We start from the raw sequence: 16,248 nt of genomic DNA on the forward strand, positions 1-16,248 counted from the left end.
AAAAAGTTTAAAAAGATTTAAAAGTTTAAGAAGTTTAAAACATATTGCTAGCATTACAAGCAAGTGACTACCATCATTAGTATGATTAGCAAAGTTGCTAGCATGATTAGCAAGTGACTAGCATGTACTTAGCATGATTAGCAAGGTATCTAGCATGTCACTAGCATAATTAGCAAGTGACTAGCCATGTCGCTAGCATGATTAGCAAGTTACTAGCATTTCTCTAGCATGTTTCTAACATGATTATCATGCGGCTAACATGTTGCTAGCATGATTAGCATGTGACTAGCATGTTTCTAGCATGATTATCATGTTGCTAGCATGTCGCTAGCATAATTAGCAAGTGACTAGCCATGTCGCTAGCATGATTATCAAAGTTACTAGCATGTTGATTGAGTCTAATGGGATTTGGAGCTTGGGTCATCTGAACATCCTGTCAATGAAAGTCTATGGGCATTTTTATGATTTTTAATATTAATTTTTAAGAAAACCGTAACTCAAACCAGTCTGAAAAGATATAGCACACCGAGTCAGAACAGTATGAAGGTCTGACCCGAGTTTGGAGTATGTAGCTTGAACGGTCTAGGAGGAGTTAGTGTCCAAAAATTTTGCGGCCAGAAAAATAAGAAGAAGAAGAAGAAGAAGTTTAAATAGGATTTCAGTAAGTTGGCTTTCTCAAGCCAACTTAATAAATCAAAAAGTAGCATGAAAGAGCTCATGAGAGCATATTATCCACAAGGGGGTGGTCTAGGCCACTCAGCCCAATACAGGCCTAAACCAAAGATGATGTAACTGGTAGGTAATATATGATGTATTGGACGTGAGTGCCTATATATTAGCCCATACCCAACATGTTTCGCGGGTGACCGCTTCTTCAGGGGCGAAAAACGTGGATATAGGGATATCGACAATTGCTACTACAAATAATAAAAGAGACAAAATCAATATGCATAGATATCAAAACATTACATCATAAGTACAGACTGTTAGAGAATGTGAGGGTCACAGGGGTGAGCGCCAACAATTATTACAACCCACCTGTATGGAGCCAATTCTAAAAGCAGGTGGACAGACTGGGGATCGCAAATAGGGTAGATACCCCCACGGCGGACATGGGAGCAGTCCCAACCAAACAGGGGTCCAATCAAGGTGATATCAAGTGGTATATTCTAAGGTGAGACAAGGGAATAATGGTATAGAAAAATATTGATTGATATAAATGGGTATTTGTATAAAGCTGGATAGGGAAGGAAAAGCTGCAGAGAGTATATCAATACAGCATCACCATAGGTTCTCTCAAAGAATAAAAAATATATAAGAGCTCCTAAAAAGGAGAAAGGGAACTTACCAAAGATATCTATACACTTGTATGTATCCCCTGTAATGTCCAGATGACACGGCTAGGGGGTAGCTGATGGTATAGCCAAAACTGGTGGATGAGAGGGAAGGATCCAGAATATAAGGTCCGATGACCCTGTATCCATAAAAAAGGAAAGGGGGGGCAATGAGTTGTGTGAAGAGTAAAGGGCAGCAGAGAGGGAGGAAATTCACCACAGTGATAAAAGGAGAAAGAATTGATTGATTATTGGTGAGTAACAACCAAAAATATAATCAAACACCAACACCAAAAACCAAAAATAGGATCACATAAGTGAATAGGTTGTGAGGATAGGTGGAAACCAATCCAAAAAATTCAAGTGAAAGTGTGAATATAAAGTGAATGGAGCAAGCTGGGAAATAGTGAAAGCGGGAACAGTATCCAAGTGTGTAACCACAAAATAAATGAATGCCATAGAGACCCAAGAGGTGAAGGTGGTAGAGGAATACATAGATGGTCATAGTGAGATCGGTATGAAGATATCAATTCTGGTGGAGAATTTATGGTATATTAAACAGACCACACGGGGTCATTGTTAGGTTTTGCATACACTATGGGGCGTATTTATTAAAAGAAAATGCAATGAGCAAATGTTTCATCCACCATCAGCCTGTACAACTGTGCAAGACTCAAGAGTGGGCTGGAGATCAGCTTCAACATGACTTCTAGGAACTACTGTGCCCATTCTTTTAAAGTTTGTAAATTTATAAACATATAGGGGTCTCTTTATAATAAAAAAATGCTGTTTGAACGTCTCAAGGATTTGCACAGCCACCACAAAAAATCCCCAAATTTGCCTAATATGTTTATTTCCTATGATCGGCAGCTCCACCTAGTGGCCATAAAGTGGTATTTTCGGAAATATCTCAATCAGGAAAATACCACATTATTGGCGCTAGATGGCGCTGACAATGATATGAAATACACATATTAGGCAGATTATGGGAATTATTTGGGATGGCTGTGTGAGTACTTCAGACACTTGCACAGCAAAGTTTTATTTAAAAATAGACCCCTATATTTTTATAAACTTACTAACAAGAAAATGTGCATAGTGGTTCCTGAAGGTCATGTTAAAGTTCTATGCCAGCCTTTCCTTTCTTCTTGCACAGTTGCACAGGTTTTTCTCCTGTACTAAAATGGCTTACTATGATTTCACTGCACGCTGTGAACTTCTCACAATGGGCACTAGAAGCTGCAGCAAATCAGATAGAGCTTGCCTCATTTCCTGGCTAGACGACACCTATCATCATCTAGCTCTTTCCTCCCCAGCCTGACTGTCCCTGGCCAGCCCCTTTCATTTATGGGATTTCAGGCCTTCCAATTGTGGGGGCTCAGAAACACATAGGGGCATTACCTTGTTTTTTTTCAATAATGTGAAGAGTTGGGTTGGGTTGGGTCGGGTTGGGGGGCAGCTGGGAAGGCATATTATATAAGCAAATTTAACTTTAGCTTTAACTTCATGTGCTTTTTGTTTTTATACATATATTTGTCTGGTTTAGGTACGTGTGGAGTGGACCTACAATGAAGAATTCTGCAGTCTCTCCACTGCCAAGAGTAAATATCGCCAATTTGTGACTGTAAAGTCTGCCTCGTCTCTGGCCATACCCTTTATCATTGTTCCTCTGACTTTGGGCTATCACGACATTGAAGTGAAGGCGGCTGGACAGGCTGTCTCAGATGGTGTGAAGAAGAAGCTGAAGGTCGTGGTAAGTACAAACAGATTATGTTAGACCCTCTGTCAGGTTTTTATTACTGTCTGGGTCTCTTTTGTGGTGATTTTGGCTCTGAGGAAGAGGGTCCTCCCTCGAAACGTGTAAGCCACATCAGGTTTTGAGGACGCCATCACGCTATCCAGCAGTAGAGAAGTGTCCTGGAAGCGAGCTGTGCCCATTTCCTATATGCTTGTCCATATGCTACGTTTGTGAGTATATTGTGCGCTACCCTTCTTTGATTTTAATAAACTTTTAAGTGGTAATGCACAAGGTCGTTGCGCCCTTCTCTTGTTGTTCTCTTTTGGGGGAGACATTATGTGATTGAACATTTCTTCAACGGGAACACACATATATTTCATACATCTCTGCAATACATGGATATTTCCCCATATTTTATCCTGTTAATATGCTGCAAATGAAGAAAAACTCAACACTATTGTGGAAGAGATGAGCTTAACTACTCTGTGCATCTAATCCACATGAAACTAAAATATAACCTTTTTTCCATTTATTAAATTATCATCCCAAATATATCTTAACCACTTTACCACCGGAGGATTTTGCTGTCTTACGTCCAGGCCACTTTATGCGATTCGGCACTGTGCGAATTTAACTGACAATTGCGTGGTTGTGCGACGTCGTACCCAAGCGAAATTTACATCCTTTTTTTCCCCACAAACAGAGCTTTCTTTTGGTGGTATTTGATCACCTGTGCGATTTTTACTTTTTGCGCTATAAACAAAAAAAGAGCGTTTATTTTGAAAAAATAACAATATTTTTAACATTTTTTTATATGAAATTCCCCCCCCCCCAAAAAAAAAATGTAAAAATCTAAATTTTTTTACATTTTTGGCCAATTTGTTTTCTGCTACCTATGTTTGGTAAAAAAAAATCACAATAAGTGTATTTTGATTGGTTAGCGCAAAAGTTATTGCGTTTACTAACTAAGGGAAAGATTTCTGTCATTTTTGGTGGTTTTTTTTTAACGAGTAATGGCGGCTATCTGCGATTTTTTTTGCGGGACTGCGACATTGCGGCGGACAGATCTGACCCTTGACTGACATTTTTGACACTTTTGGGGGTACCAGTGACATTTCTACAGTAATCAGTGCTATAAATATGCACTGTTACTGTAAAAATGACACTGGCAGGGAAGGGGTTAATTTTATTGGAGAGGGAGGGGTTAATGTATGCCTGGTGCTTACTGACATGTGTGGGGGGAGGTGACTGAGTGACACGGGGACAGATCGCATGTTCAGCTATGCTGAACCATGCTATCTGTCCCTGCCTGTCACTTAGGAGATCCGCCCGCTCTGTTTACACAAGCGGGTGGATCTCCAAACTCGATTCCCCGGCGATCGGGGAAGAGCAGCGGCGATCGCCACCGCTCCTCCCCTGGCCCGACTCCCGTTGTGACTGAAAACAGCGGGAGCGCGCCTCCGGCGGCGCGCGAGCGCCGCCTACAGGGGGAGGAGTCCAGAGACGTAGGTATACGTCTCTGGACGGAATCGAGCCACTTTGCCGCAGTACAGTCAACGTGACTGGTCGGCAAGTGGTTAATGGATTTACTAACTTTATGGAGATACTTATTCCATCACATATTCCTTTATTCCTTATCTATGTCATATATCTACGTATATTTCTTTTTCAAAACTCTACCCATTACATAAAGCTACATAAAAAAAATTGTGCTGATTTGTCAGAAATATTGTATGATTCTACCTTCCTCTTTGGTTTGATAACACAGCTCTGATTTCCAAAGCATGTGGTGTCAGCTCTTCCCATTTACCTTTTGATAAATTACAAGGAACACAGAACTCCCCTTATCTCCTCCCCCCTCCCCATCACTATAACCTCCCTCATCTTTCCCCTATCCCTCCTCCTCTTCTTCCTCTTCCTCATCTCTATAGCCCCTCCCCATCTCCTCCCCCTGCTTAACTTCCCCCACCCCTCCTCATCTACTCCCCCTTACTTATATCCCTCCCCTCCTCTCTCATCATTGCCATAATCCCATCTCTTCTCTCCTCCCCATCTCCATAACCTCATTTCCACCCCCTCTTGGTCTCCTTCCCCTCCTCATCTCCATAACCCCTCCTCATTCCTCCCATCACCTCATTTCCATAACCTCTGTTCATCTTCTCCTCATTGTTTCCATTCTCCTCATCTCTACATTCATTCTTTATCCCCTCCCCCTCCTCATCTCCTCCCATCACCTCATCCCCATGACCCCCCTTCTTCTTCTCCCCTCCCCTCTCCTCATCCCCATAACCCCTCCTCATCTTCATAACTCCTCCTTATCACTTCCCTCCTCCTGATCTCCATAACCCTTCTTCATCTACTTCTCCCTCCTCATCTACACAATCCCTTCTCAAATCCAGAACTCCTCCTTACCTCCATAACCCACCCTCATCTCCTTACCCCTCCTCATCTCTATAACCCCTTTTCATCTCCATAACCCCTCCTCATCTCAGTAACCCCTCCTCATCTCCATAACCCCTCCTCATCTCAGTAACCCCTCCTCATCTCAGTAACCCCTCCTCATCTCCATAACCCCTCCTCACCTCTATAACCTCTCCTCATCTCCATAACCCCTTCTCTTCTCTGTAATCCCTCCTCTTCTCTGTAACCCCTCTGTAACCCCTCCTTAAATCCGTAACCCCTCCTCATCTCTGTAAACCATTCTCATCCACCTTCCTCATCTCTGTAACCCCTCCTTATCTCTATAACCGCACCTTATCTCTATAACCCCTCCTCATCTCCATATCCCCACCTCATCTCTGTAATCCATTCTCATCTCCGTTACACTTCCTCATCTCCATAACCCCTCCTCATCTCCGTAACCCCTCCGCTTCTCTGTAACCCCTCCTCATCTCCATAACCCCTCCTTCCTCTTCATCTCCATAACACCATGGCGACCATTCAGGGGTATTCCCTTTATCGCAGGGATAGAGAAGGTAAAAAAGGGGAGGGGTATGTCTGTACGTTAAGAACAGTGTACAGGTAAATAGGAGGGATGATATTAATAATGGAGCTATGGACGAGGCAGAATCCCTATGGGTTGAACTTAAAAGGGAAGGCACTATGGGGAAGGGGAGGCGGTCCTCCTTTTACAGATAGGATTGGCAGCAAGGAGGGGTAATGTCATTATAATGGGGGACTTTAATTATCCAGATATAGACTGGGCAGAAGGGACCGCACACTCAGCCAAGGCTCGGCAGTTCCTAAATGTTCTGCAGGACAATTTTATGGGTCAGATGGTGAACGCACCGACAAGAAACATTGCAGTACTTCACCTACTGATTACCAACAATACAGACCTGATCAAGGATATAGAAATACGGGGCAACTTAGGAGACAGTGACCATAGGTCAATTAGTTTCAGTATTAATCATAGTAATAGGAAACACAAGGGTAATATAAGAACACTGAATTTCAAAAGAGCCAATTTCCCCAAACTGCACTCTCTGCTAGAAAATATCAAATGGGATAGAACCCTGGCAACAAAGAACACGGAGGAAAAATGGGAGTGCTTCAAGAGCATACTAAACAAAGGGATTGGCCAGTGCATTCCAAAGGGAAACAAATTTAAAAGAGCAAAACTAAACCCTGGGTGGCTAAACTCCAACATAAAAATGCATATTAATACTAAAGAAAAGGCCTTAAAAAAATACAAGACTGAGGGGTCATTGGCTGCATACAAGCATTACAAAGAGTGTAATAAGAAATGTAAAGAAGAAATCAAGGCGGCTAAAATAGAACACGAGAGACATACAGTGGAAGAGAGTAAAAAGAACCCCAAAAAATTCTTTAAGTATATAAACGGTAAGAAAGCGAGGCCAGAACACATGCGAGGCCAGAACACATTGGCCCCATAAAAGACGACAAAGGGAATATGGCCACAGAGGACAGAGAAAAGGCGGAAGTGTTAAATAATTTCTTCTCTTCAGTCTTCACAGAATAATCGGGGAGCTACACTAACCCAACTGGTAAGGCTAATCTAAATAATAAACCTCAGGAAGTACCGCCATGGCTAACAGAGGATAGACTTAGAACTAAACTAGAGAAACTTAACATAATTAAATCACCGGGACCGGATGGCTTGCACCCGAGGGTTCTTAAAGAGCTCAGCCAGGTGATTGCCAGACCATTATTCTTGATCTTTAAGGATAGTCTACAGACGGGTATGGTGCTGATTGGAAAAAAGCCAACGTGGTACCAATATTTAAAAAAGGGCCGAGATATATCCCGGGTAACTATAGGCCGGTCAGCCTAACATCAGTAGTCTGCAAGATTTTGGAGGGAATGTTAAGGGACCACATACAAGACTTTAGTACTGAAAATGGTATTATTAGTAGTAATCAGCATGGATTCATGAAAAATCGTTGTTGCCAAACCAATCTATTAACCTTCTACGATGAAGTGAGCTGCCACCTAGATAAAGGTAAGCCTGTGGATGTGGTGTATCTAGACTTTGCAAAGGCCTTTGACACCGTTCCCCGCAAACGCTTACTGTTCAAACTGAGGAAGGTAGTACCTGGATAGAGAACTGGCTCCAGGGGAGAGTTCAGAGGGTGGTGATAAATGGGGAGTATTCGGATTGGGCGGGTGTGGAAAGTGGGGTCCCCCAAGGTTCTGTCCTGGGGCCAATCCTGTTTAACTTATTCATAAATGATCTAGAGGAGGGGATATCCAGCACAATCTCAGTATTTGCGGACGATATTAAAACTAAGCATGCCAATATCTTCTATGCAGGATGTGGAAACCTTACAAGAGAATCTGAACAAAATAATGGGGTGGGCAACTACATGGCAGATGAGGTTTAACGACTTAAAGCGGAGTTCCAGCCATTTACTCACCTGTCCAACGGTCCAGCGATGCGGCCGCCGGAAGCCTCGATCCTCTCCCTCGGCGCCGGCATCACTGCTGTGGGCACCCGGCTGTTACAGTTTGCGGCTTCACAGCCAGGTACCCACTGCGCATGCGTGAGTCGCGCTGCGCGAGTCGCGCTGCGCGCCGTGATTGGCCGGCAATCTTCTGGGACCTCTGACGTGTCCCAGAAGATTGCAGGGAGGGAGGGGGAGAGGAGAACTTCCGCTCAGGGCGCCGCGGCGCTCCGAGCGGAAGTGGGAGCGGGTACCTGTCAAAACTAGGTACCCGCTCCCCCCCCCAAAAAATGACATGCCAAATGTGGCATGTCGGGGGGTCAGGACTCCCTAAAGCGGAAGTTCCACTTTTGGGTGGAACTCCGCTTTAACGTCTAGCCACGTAGACCTACGTCGGCTGACTTTGCGGGGTTATACCGGGATGATGCCTCTAGCTAGAGGCATCATCCCGGTACCGTGGTTTGAAGCCGATGGTCGGCTTTCCGTCGGTAACGACCGATGCGGCTCGGGAGCCGCTCGATCCTTACCCGGGGGGGCGGGAGGGGACGTCCCCCCCCTCCCGCCGCCTTCTGAGGCTTTGCTCGGGGCTCCCGTCCCACCGACCCTCGATCCCTCCATAAAGTGTACCTGTCACTACATATTGGTGTCACAAGGGATGTTTACATTGCTTGTGACAGCAATAAAAGTGATCAGATTTTTTTTTTTTTTTAAAAAACCTGTAATAAAGTTAAAAATAAAGAAAAAATAAATAGGAAAAAAAAATGTAGCCGCCCCCATCACCGTTAGCTCGCGCACAAACAAAAACGTATACGCAAGTCGAGCCGCGAATGAAATCGCTGTTCAAACCACACATGTGAGGTATCGCCGCGATTGCCAGAGCGTGGGCAATAATTCAAAAAAAAGAGCTACACTCTAACTCTAAACTGGTAACCGTTAAATAAATTTAAAGCGTCGCAGATTGAGATGTCTATTGACCGTAGTTTGTCGCCATCCCATGTTAAACTGTAACATGTTGGGTATCTATTTACTCGACGTGACATCATCTTTCACAATATACAAAAAAAAATGGGCTAACTTTACTGTTTAGTATTTTTTAAATGCAGTGAAATGTGATTTTTTAAATTTTTTCCAAAAAAATGGCGTTTTAAAGACCGCTGCGCAAATACAGCGTGACAAAAAATTTTGCAATGACCGACATTTTATTCTCCAGAATCTTTGCTAAAAAAATATATATAATGTTTGGGGGTTTTGAGTAGTTTTCTAGCAAAAAATATTGATTTAGGGCTCTTTCACACGGTCCGCTTCGTAGGCGGATCCGTGTTGCTCAGCGGGGATCGATCCGCGATCCCCGCTGAGCCGGGCGGATGACAGCTCCGTCTCCGCTTGCAGAGCGGAGAGGGAGGTGTCTTAGCCCCCGCTGCCCTCTATTGGGGATCGGATGAGAGCGGACCGCTTGTCCGCTCTCATCAGATCCGATCCGATCCGATTACTGAACGGATGGAAAAATAGGGTTTCCATCCGTCCAGATTTCAAGCACAGGATCGGATGCGGATGGCAGCGGGTGTCAGTGGAGGTGTCTTCGCTGACATCCGCTGCCCCATAGAGCTGCATGGAGGATCCGATCAGATCCGCCTAAAAAACTGACAGGCGGATCTGATCGGATCGCCTGTGTGAAAGAGCCCTTAAACTTGGTGGTAAAGTGGTTAATGTTGAAGAATGTAAAATAATGCACCTGGGCATCAGTAATGCGAAAGCAAGCTACTCTCTGGGGGGGAAACCTCTGGGTGAGTCTAGGATGGAAAAGGACCTGGGGGTACTGGTAGACAACAGGCTTGGCAGTGGCATGCAATGCCAAGCCACTGCAAGCAAAGCCAACAGAATACTGGGATGTATAAAAAAGGGGATTCACTCCAGAAATAAAGAGATTATTCTCCCTCTCTATAAGACTCTGGTCCGGCCACATCTGGAGTATGCTGTCCAGTTCTGGGCACCGGTCCTCAGGAAGGATGTGCTGCAACTGGAGAGAGTCCAGAGAAGGGCAACAAAAATAATAAGGGGAATGGAGGACATCAGCTATGAGGAAAGACTACAAGCACTGAACTTATTCTCTCTGGAGAAGAGACGATTGAGGGGGGATATGATATCCATGTACAAATACTGTACTGGCGACCCTAGCATAAGGAACAAACTATTCAGAGAAAGGAGCTACAATAAGACACGTGGCCACTCACTAAAACTTGAGGAAAAACGGTTTAAGCTAAAAATACGTAAGGGGTACTTTACTGTCAGAGCAGTGGGGATGTGGAATTCTCTTCCACAAGCAGTGGTATCAGCAGGGAGCATTGATAGTTTCAAAAGACTATTAGATGGGCACCTTAAAGACCACAACATACAGGGGTATACAATGTATGGTTAACAGCAAACACACACACATCATAGGTTGAACTGGATGGACTGATGTCTTTTTTCAACCTCACAAACTATGTAACTGTGTAACACCTCCTTGCACACAGTCAGAGAACATAGAAAGTTATCAGCTCACAAGATTTCTAGCAAAATCAAGGGGTATTTTTTACACAAACAGACACAACAAAACTCTTTCAATGGTATATTTAGCAGACCAAAACGAGCAAATAAGAGAAGTTCATTATTGGAGTTTGAATACACTTTACATTTTGAAAGATAAAGATTCATGTTTTATAATTGTGTTTTGTTTCAGCCGGAAGGAAAACGGGTTGTGCAGACCTTAACAAATGTTGTTTTAGATCCCGAGGGAAGAGGAAGAGGTCTGTAAATGTTTATTCTTTGAATAACATATGTTACCTCTGTGTTTAATTGCCAGTTATTGTACAGGATGTCTACTGAATACTGGATACTATTAGAATTAAATCGCCCATTGTCTTTTCATGTTTGCACTTTAGAGAGAACTAATGGAGTTGATTTACCAAAGGCAAAAAGACTGCGCACTTTGCAAAGTGCAGTTGCACTCTACAAAAGAAGTTGCTCCAGAGCTTAGTAAGTGAGCAGAAGCTCTGCTGGCTTCCATCATCCAATCATGTGCAAGCAAAAATGCTGTTTTTTAAATTTTCCTTCCACGTGATTGGGTATTCTTTGCAAAGTGAAGCCTTACCTCATTTATTAAGCCCTAGAGCAACTGCACTTTGCAAAGTGCACATTCTATTTGCCTTTAGTAAGTCAACCCCACTGGATCATTTGACTTCAAGTCAAAGGAAGTGAAAGAAAAAAGCGGACATCAAAAGACAAAAACCTGGCTGATGTTTTCGTGGTTGCAGTGAAAAATGAAAGGGCTGCCAACACACCCTAACATGGTAACATTTTACATGACGCCTTTTTTGTATTGCAACAGACTACCATGAATTGCAGTGTGCTACAGTCCAAGTGCATTGTATGTTGGAGTGCCATTCAAAATGAATGGCAACACAAGGCAAGTAATGCATATAACATGCATTACCATGCATGGCTGTAACACACAACTCTGAGTTAAATTTTAAACTGACTTTACACTCTCTGACTCAAAGTCGCATCAAAAGTCGCATCAAAGTAGTGCAGGCACCTTTTCAAAGTCGCTGCAATTTTAAGTCGCATAGATTGGAATGGGTGCCACTGAAATCAATGGGCTGTGACTTGTCATGCGACTTTGTGTCCAAAGTCACATGACAAGTCGCACTAGTGGAAATGGAGCCTTATTGTATATGGACCCTTGAACAATCTATATGCAACCGTAAATTCAAGAAATGTAGGTTTCTTAGGGTTACAATGATGTCATCCCCCTAGGCCAGGAAGTGTGTAAAGGCTACAGGACACCTTCCCCTCAACTCATCTCCATAAATTAGGGGGGCGGTGTTCTGTGGTCTACAGGAGGAATTTAAAACCGTGCTAAATAACAGTCAGCACAGGCAGAGAGCACTAGGAAGTTATCAGCTCACTAAATTTCTGCCAGGATCAACACGTTTTTTTCTGCACTTATTAACTTCTTCACATCCGCGCTATAGCCGAAGTACGGATACAGCACGGACTCTAATTTCCGGGAGGCCGTCTTTAAACGGCCTCCCAGAGACAGGCTCCCCGCGCGCTCCCGCGAGCGCGCATCGGGGAAAATCTGTGTCGGCCGTGTCCCTTGGACACAGCCAATCACAGATCGTGGTAAATCGCCAATCACAGCGGCCATTTACCAAGTGATCGGCCCATGCAATGAGAGATGATCTCATATGTAAACATATGAGATCATCTCTCATCGCCAGCGCTCTTCCTCACACAGAGACTGCAGTGTGAGGAAGGAGCAGAGCCGATCAGCCGTCGGGGACACACAGGAATGTAATCAGGGCACTGATCACCAGTGCCCTGATTACACAAGGTAAATAAAACACACTAAGTGCCCACCATCAGTGCCCACAGTGCCCGTCATCAGTGACAGAGCGGAACCTATGTTAAGTATTAGGGGAGCTGAGGGGGGCTGTTGCACACAGAAGGCTTTTTATCTTAAAGCGGATTTCCACCCAGAAGTGGAACTTCCGCTTTAAGTGCTCCCGACCCCTGACGTGCCACATTTGGCATGTCATTTTTTTGGGGGGGAGCGGGTGCCTAGATTTGTAAGTCGACAAATATTCAGTGCTAACATAAAACAATTATTACTATTGTTGTTGTAAAAACAAAGGGTGAGCAGATTTTTTTCTCCTTTGCTGGCATTGTCTTAGTGCCCGTTCACATACGAGCGACGCTACTTCGCACCGCGACCTCTGAGGTCACGGTGCGAGCAGCGCGCCGCGACCTCGGAGCGGCCGCCACGGACTTCATAACATTGAAGTCTATGGCGGTCGCCTCCTGGTCGCCCCAAAGAAGCTCCGGACCCTTTTTCTAAGTCGGAGCGACTTCTGACGCTCCTATTAGAATGGGTCCGCAGCTTCCCTATGGGAGGCGACCTACGGCGACCAGGTCGCCTCACAGGTTGCCTCAGTGTGAACCGGGACTAAAAGTGGTATTAAAGTCTGGGTTTTTTTTGTTTAAAAATAACAAACATGTTATACTTACCTCCTCTGTGCAGTTGGTTTTGCACAGAGCAGTCCAACTCCTCCTCTTCTCGGGTCCCTCGCCGGCGCTCCTGGCCCCTCTTTCCTCCTGAGTGTCCCCACAGCAAGCAGCTTGCTAAGGGGGCACCCGAGCTGCTGCTCTGTGTGTCCATTCAGACACGGAGCCATGGTCCATTCAGACACGGAGCCATGGTCCATTCAGACACGGAGCCATGGTCCATTAAGACACGGAGCCATGGTTTGCTCCACCCCCCTTTAACCTCATTGGCTTACTGACTTTGATTGACAGCAGCCAATGGCGCCCACTGCTGTCTCAGCCAATAAGGAGGGAGAGTCCCAGGCAGCCGAGGCTCTCGTGAAACAATGCTAGATTAAGATGGGGCTCAGCTAAGTATAAGTGGGGCTGAAGGCTTTGCATAGAATGCATTAAGATTAGTGGCAGCACCGACATTTAGACAAACTGCTGGCAGCTATAATAGCCAGGAGTTTGTTCTCCTTTTCTCTGCAGGCTGTTGACAATCTAGTAGAGTTAACCACTTCTAGATTTCTAGGAATGTTCCCCCCACTGCATCAAACCCCCTGCCACAAATCCCTGGCTGCCCTGCCCCTCCTGGGTGAGTGTCAAGACAGAGAGTGTCAGGAAATCAATGAACATACATTCACTGATCTCCCTTAGGTAGTATAAACCTGGCTGGAAGTGCTCAGCTCTGAGCACTTATGGGTTCAGAGCTGCCGAACTCCATCTGCTTTGGCCAGGGAAGAAGCTGATCAGCTTTAACAGAATGAAGAAGTGACATCAGAGGGTCAAAGAAAACCTGTCACCTGCACTATGCAACTGGTGCACACAGAATCCCGTGCATTGTGCATAGTAACCAATCAATTTCTAGGTTTTATTGTTAAAACTTCATTGAACAAGCTGAAGTTAGAAGCTGATTGGTTACTATGCACTGCTGTACCAGATTCTGAGTGCTCCTGTTTTAGTAAATCCCCCCCCCCCCCCCCCATTGGATGGTTATCAGCCCCCTTAGGACAATAATAAAGTTAAGTTAAAAAAGGTAAATATGTTTAGAATAATAAAAAAAATTCTAGTGCCATCTTTCATCTTTCACTAAGCTTTTAAAATTTCCCCTATAGGCAATTTCAGGTACAGTAGTTTTGACGCTTGACATACTGTATTTGGTATCTATTTACTAAACAGAACCACATCTTTTGTATTTTATTTTTTTAAAAATGGGCAATGTTGTGTATTTGTATGTGGTAAAATACATTTGAGCGTGTCTTTTGAAAATATAGATTTGTTAAACAGTAGCACAATTATCATGGGATATAAAAAAATAGCCACTTTCACCATTTTATTCTATGGGGTCTCTGCTTTCAGAAGAAAAAATATATATATTTTGAGGTTTTAGGCAATTTTCAGGCCTAAAATGTGCTTTTTTTATGTGTGCAAAAAAAATAAATAAAATAAATAAATAAATAAAAAAAGCTCAGGCAGTGAAAGAATTAATTGGTTTATGTTGTTCTGTTAATATTTCATATTTATAATATTTCATTTTGCAGCTGGAGTACAGGAGGAGTTGGTCAAAACAGTGGATGCAAAAAATGTTGTTCCCAATACACAAATTGAGACCATTGTAACTGTCCAAGGTAAGTGTTAGAGAAGCAATATTAAAATCTTACAGAGGTAGCTTCTACCAGCTCGTTTCTTATTGCATAGATACAAACTGTCCCAGATTTGCTGGGACATCTAATTGCTTTATCCCAATGATGCTGTACCTTAGGCTGCATCCTGAGATCACACCATCACCCTTATTTGAGTTACTAAGCATGTGTATTTACTCATAGAATGGTAATAAATGAGAATATTACAGTGCAATCTTTTAACCGCCCTGAAATTAGGGACAGGGCACCTGAAAAGGCACCCCAGAAATTGGATGTGATCTGGGTCGGCCTGTCTGGAAGGTGTTAGTCTTTGGTGAGGGCTGTGGGTGGAAGTGATACTGTTCCATGGACTGGTACATATATGTTGGCAAGTATGTCAATGATAAAGACATGCCCTCAGAACTTTTTCCCCAGGGTGTGGGCAGACTGAAAAATAATATATACCAATCGGTCATAACCTAATGACCCCCTACCTAATATTGAGTAGGTCATACTTGTGCCACCAAAACAGACTTGACCCATCGGGGCATGCACTTCATTAGACATCTGAAGGCAAGCTGTCAGTAGAGGATCCTTTAAGCCCCCGCTGGCTTGTGTTCTTCTCATCCTACATCCTGGTGCCATCTCTTCCCTAGGTAAGCAACGCACACGCACCTGGCCATCCATATGTTGTAAAAGTAAACTTAACCACTTAAGCCCCGGAAGATTTTACCCCCTTCCTGACCAGGGCCTATTTTGCGATTCGGCACTGCGTGACTTTAACGGACAATTGCGCGGTCGTGCGACGCTGTACCTAAACTAATTTTTTCCCACAAACGGAGCTTTCTTTTGGTGGTATTTGATCACCTGTGTGATTTTTTGATCATGCGCTATAAACAAAAAAAGAGCGTCAATTTTGCAAAAATAACAATATTTTTCACATTTTTTTTATATGAAATTCCCCCCCAAAAAAATGTAAAAATCAAAATTTTTTAACATTTTAGGCCAATTTTTTTTTTTACCATATGTTTGGTAAAATAAATCGCAAAAAGCATATTTTGATTGGTTTGCGCAAAAGTTATTGCGTTTACTAACAAATGGAAAGATTTTTTTTTTAACGAGTAATGGGGGCGATCTGCGATTTTTTTTTGCGGGACTGCGACATTAGGGTGGACAGATCGGATCCTTGACTGACATTTTTGACACTTTTGGGGATACCAGTGACATTACTACAGTAATCAGTGCTATACATATGCACTGTTACTGTAAAAATACACTGGCAGTAAAGGAGTTAACTGTATTGGAGAGGGAGGGGTTAAGTGTGTCCTAGGGGCGTGCTTCTAACTGTGATTGGCTGTGGCTGTGTGTGTAAGAACAGTGATCAACGGTCCTACATAGTAGAACCGTTTGATCATCATTCATTTGATCATCATTCTTTACACTAGCCGCCTGCCTTTTCCCGCTGGCACAGACGATCGCAAGTGCCCGGCGGACATCGGGTCCTGCCGGGCACATGCGCAGGGGGGGGTCCGTGACCGAGCGGGAGCGCGCCTCCGGTGGCATGCACTCGCTCCCCACACCCT

General features: G+C 43.9%; 1 protein-coding gene across 1 annotated transcript in view; it reads left to right on the top strand.

Moving 5' to 3' along the window:
* Positions 1-16,248, top strand: part of LOC309553572 (venom factor-like) — a 159,151-nt gene that overhangs the window by 85,023 nt on the left and 57,880 nt on the right. Inside the window, exons 21-23 of the mRNA XM_082254844.1 lie at positions 2,881-3,087; positions 10,696-10,762; positions 14,585-14,671. Of these exons, the coding sequence (XP_082110970.1) occupies positions 2,881-3,087; positions 10,696-10,762; positions 14,585-14,671 (361 nt within the window). The remainder of the gene's footprint in view (positions 1-2,880; positions 3,088-10,695; positions 10,763-14,584; positions 14,672-16,248) is intronic.

Source organism: Pelophylax lessonae (assembly GCF_965119305.1).
Source record: "Pelophylax lessonae genome assembly, chromosome: 4".
NCBI lineage: Eukaryota > Metazoa > Chordata > Amphibia > Anura > Ranidae > Pelophylax > Pelophylax lessonae.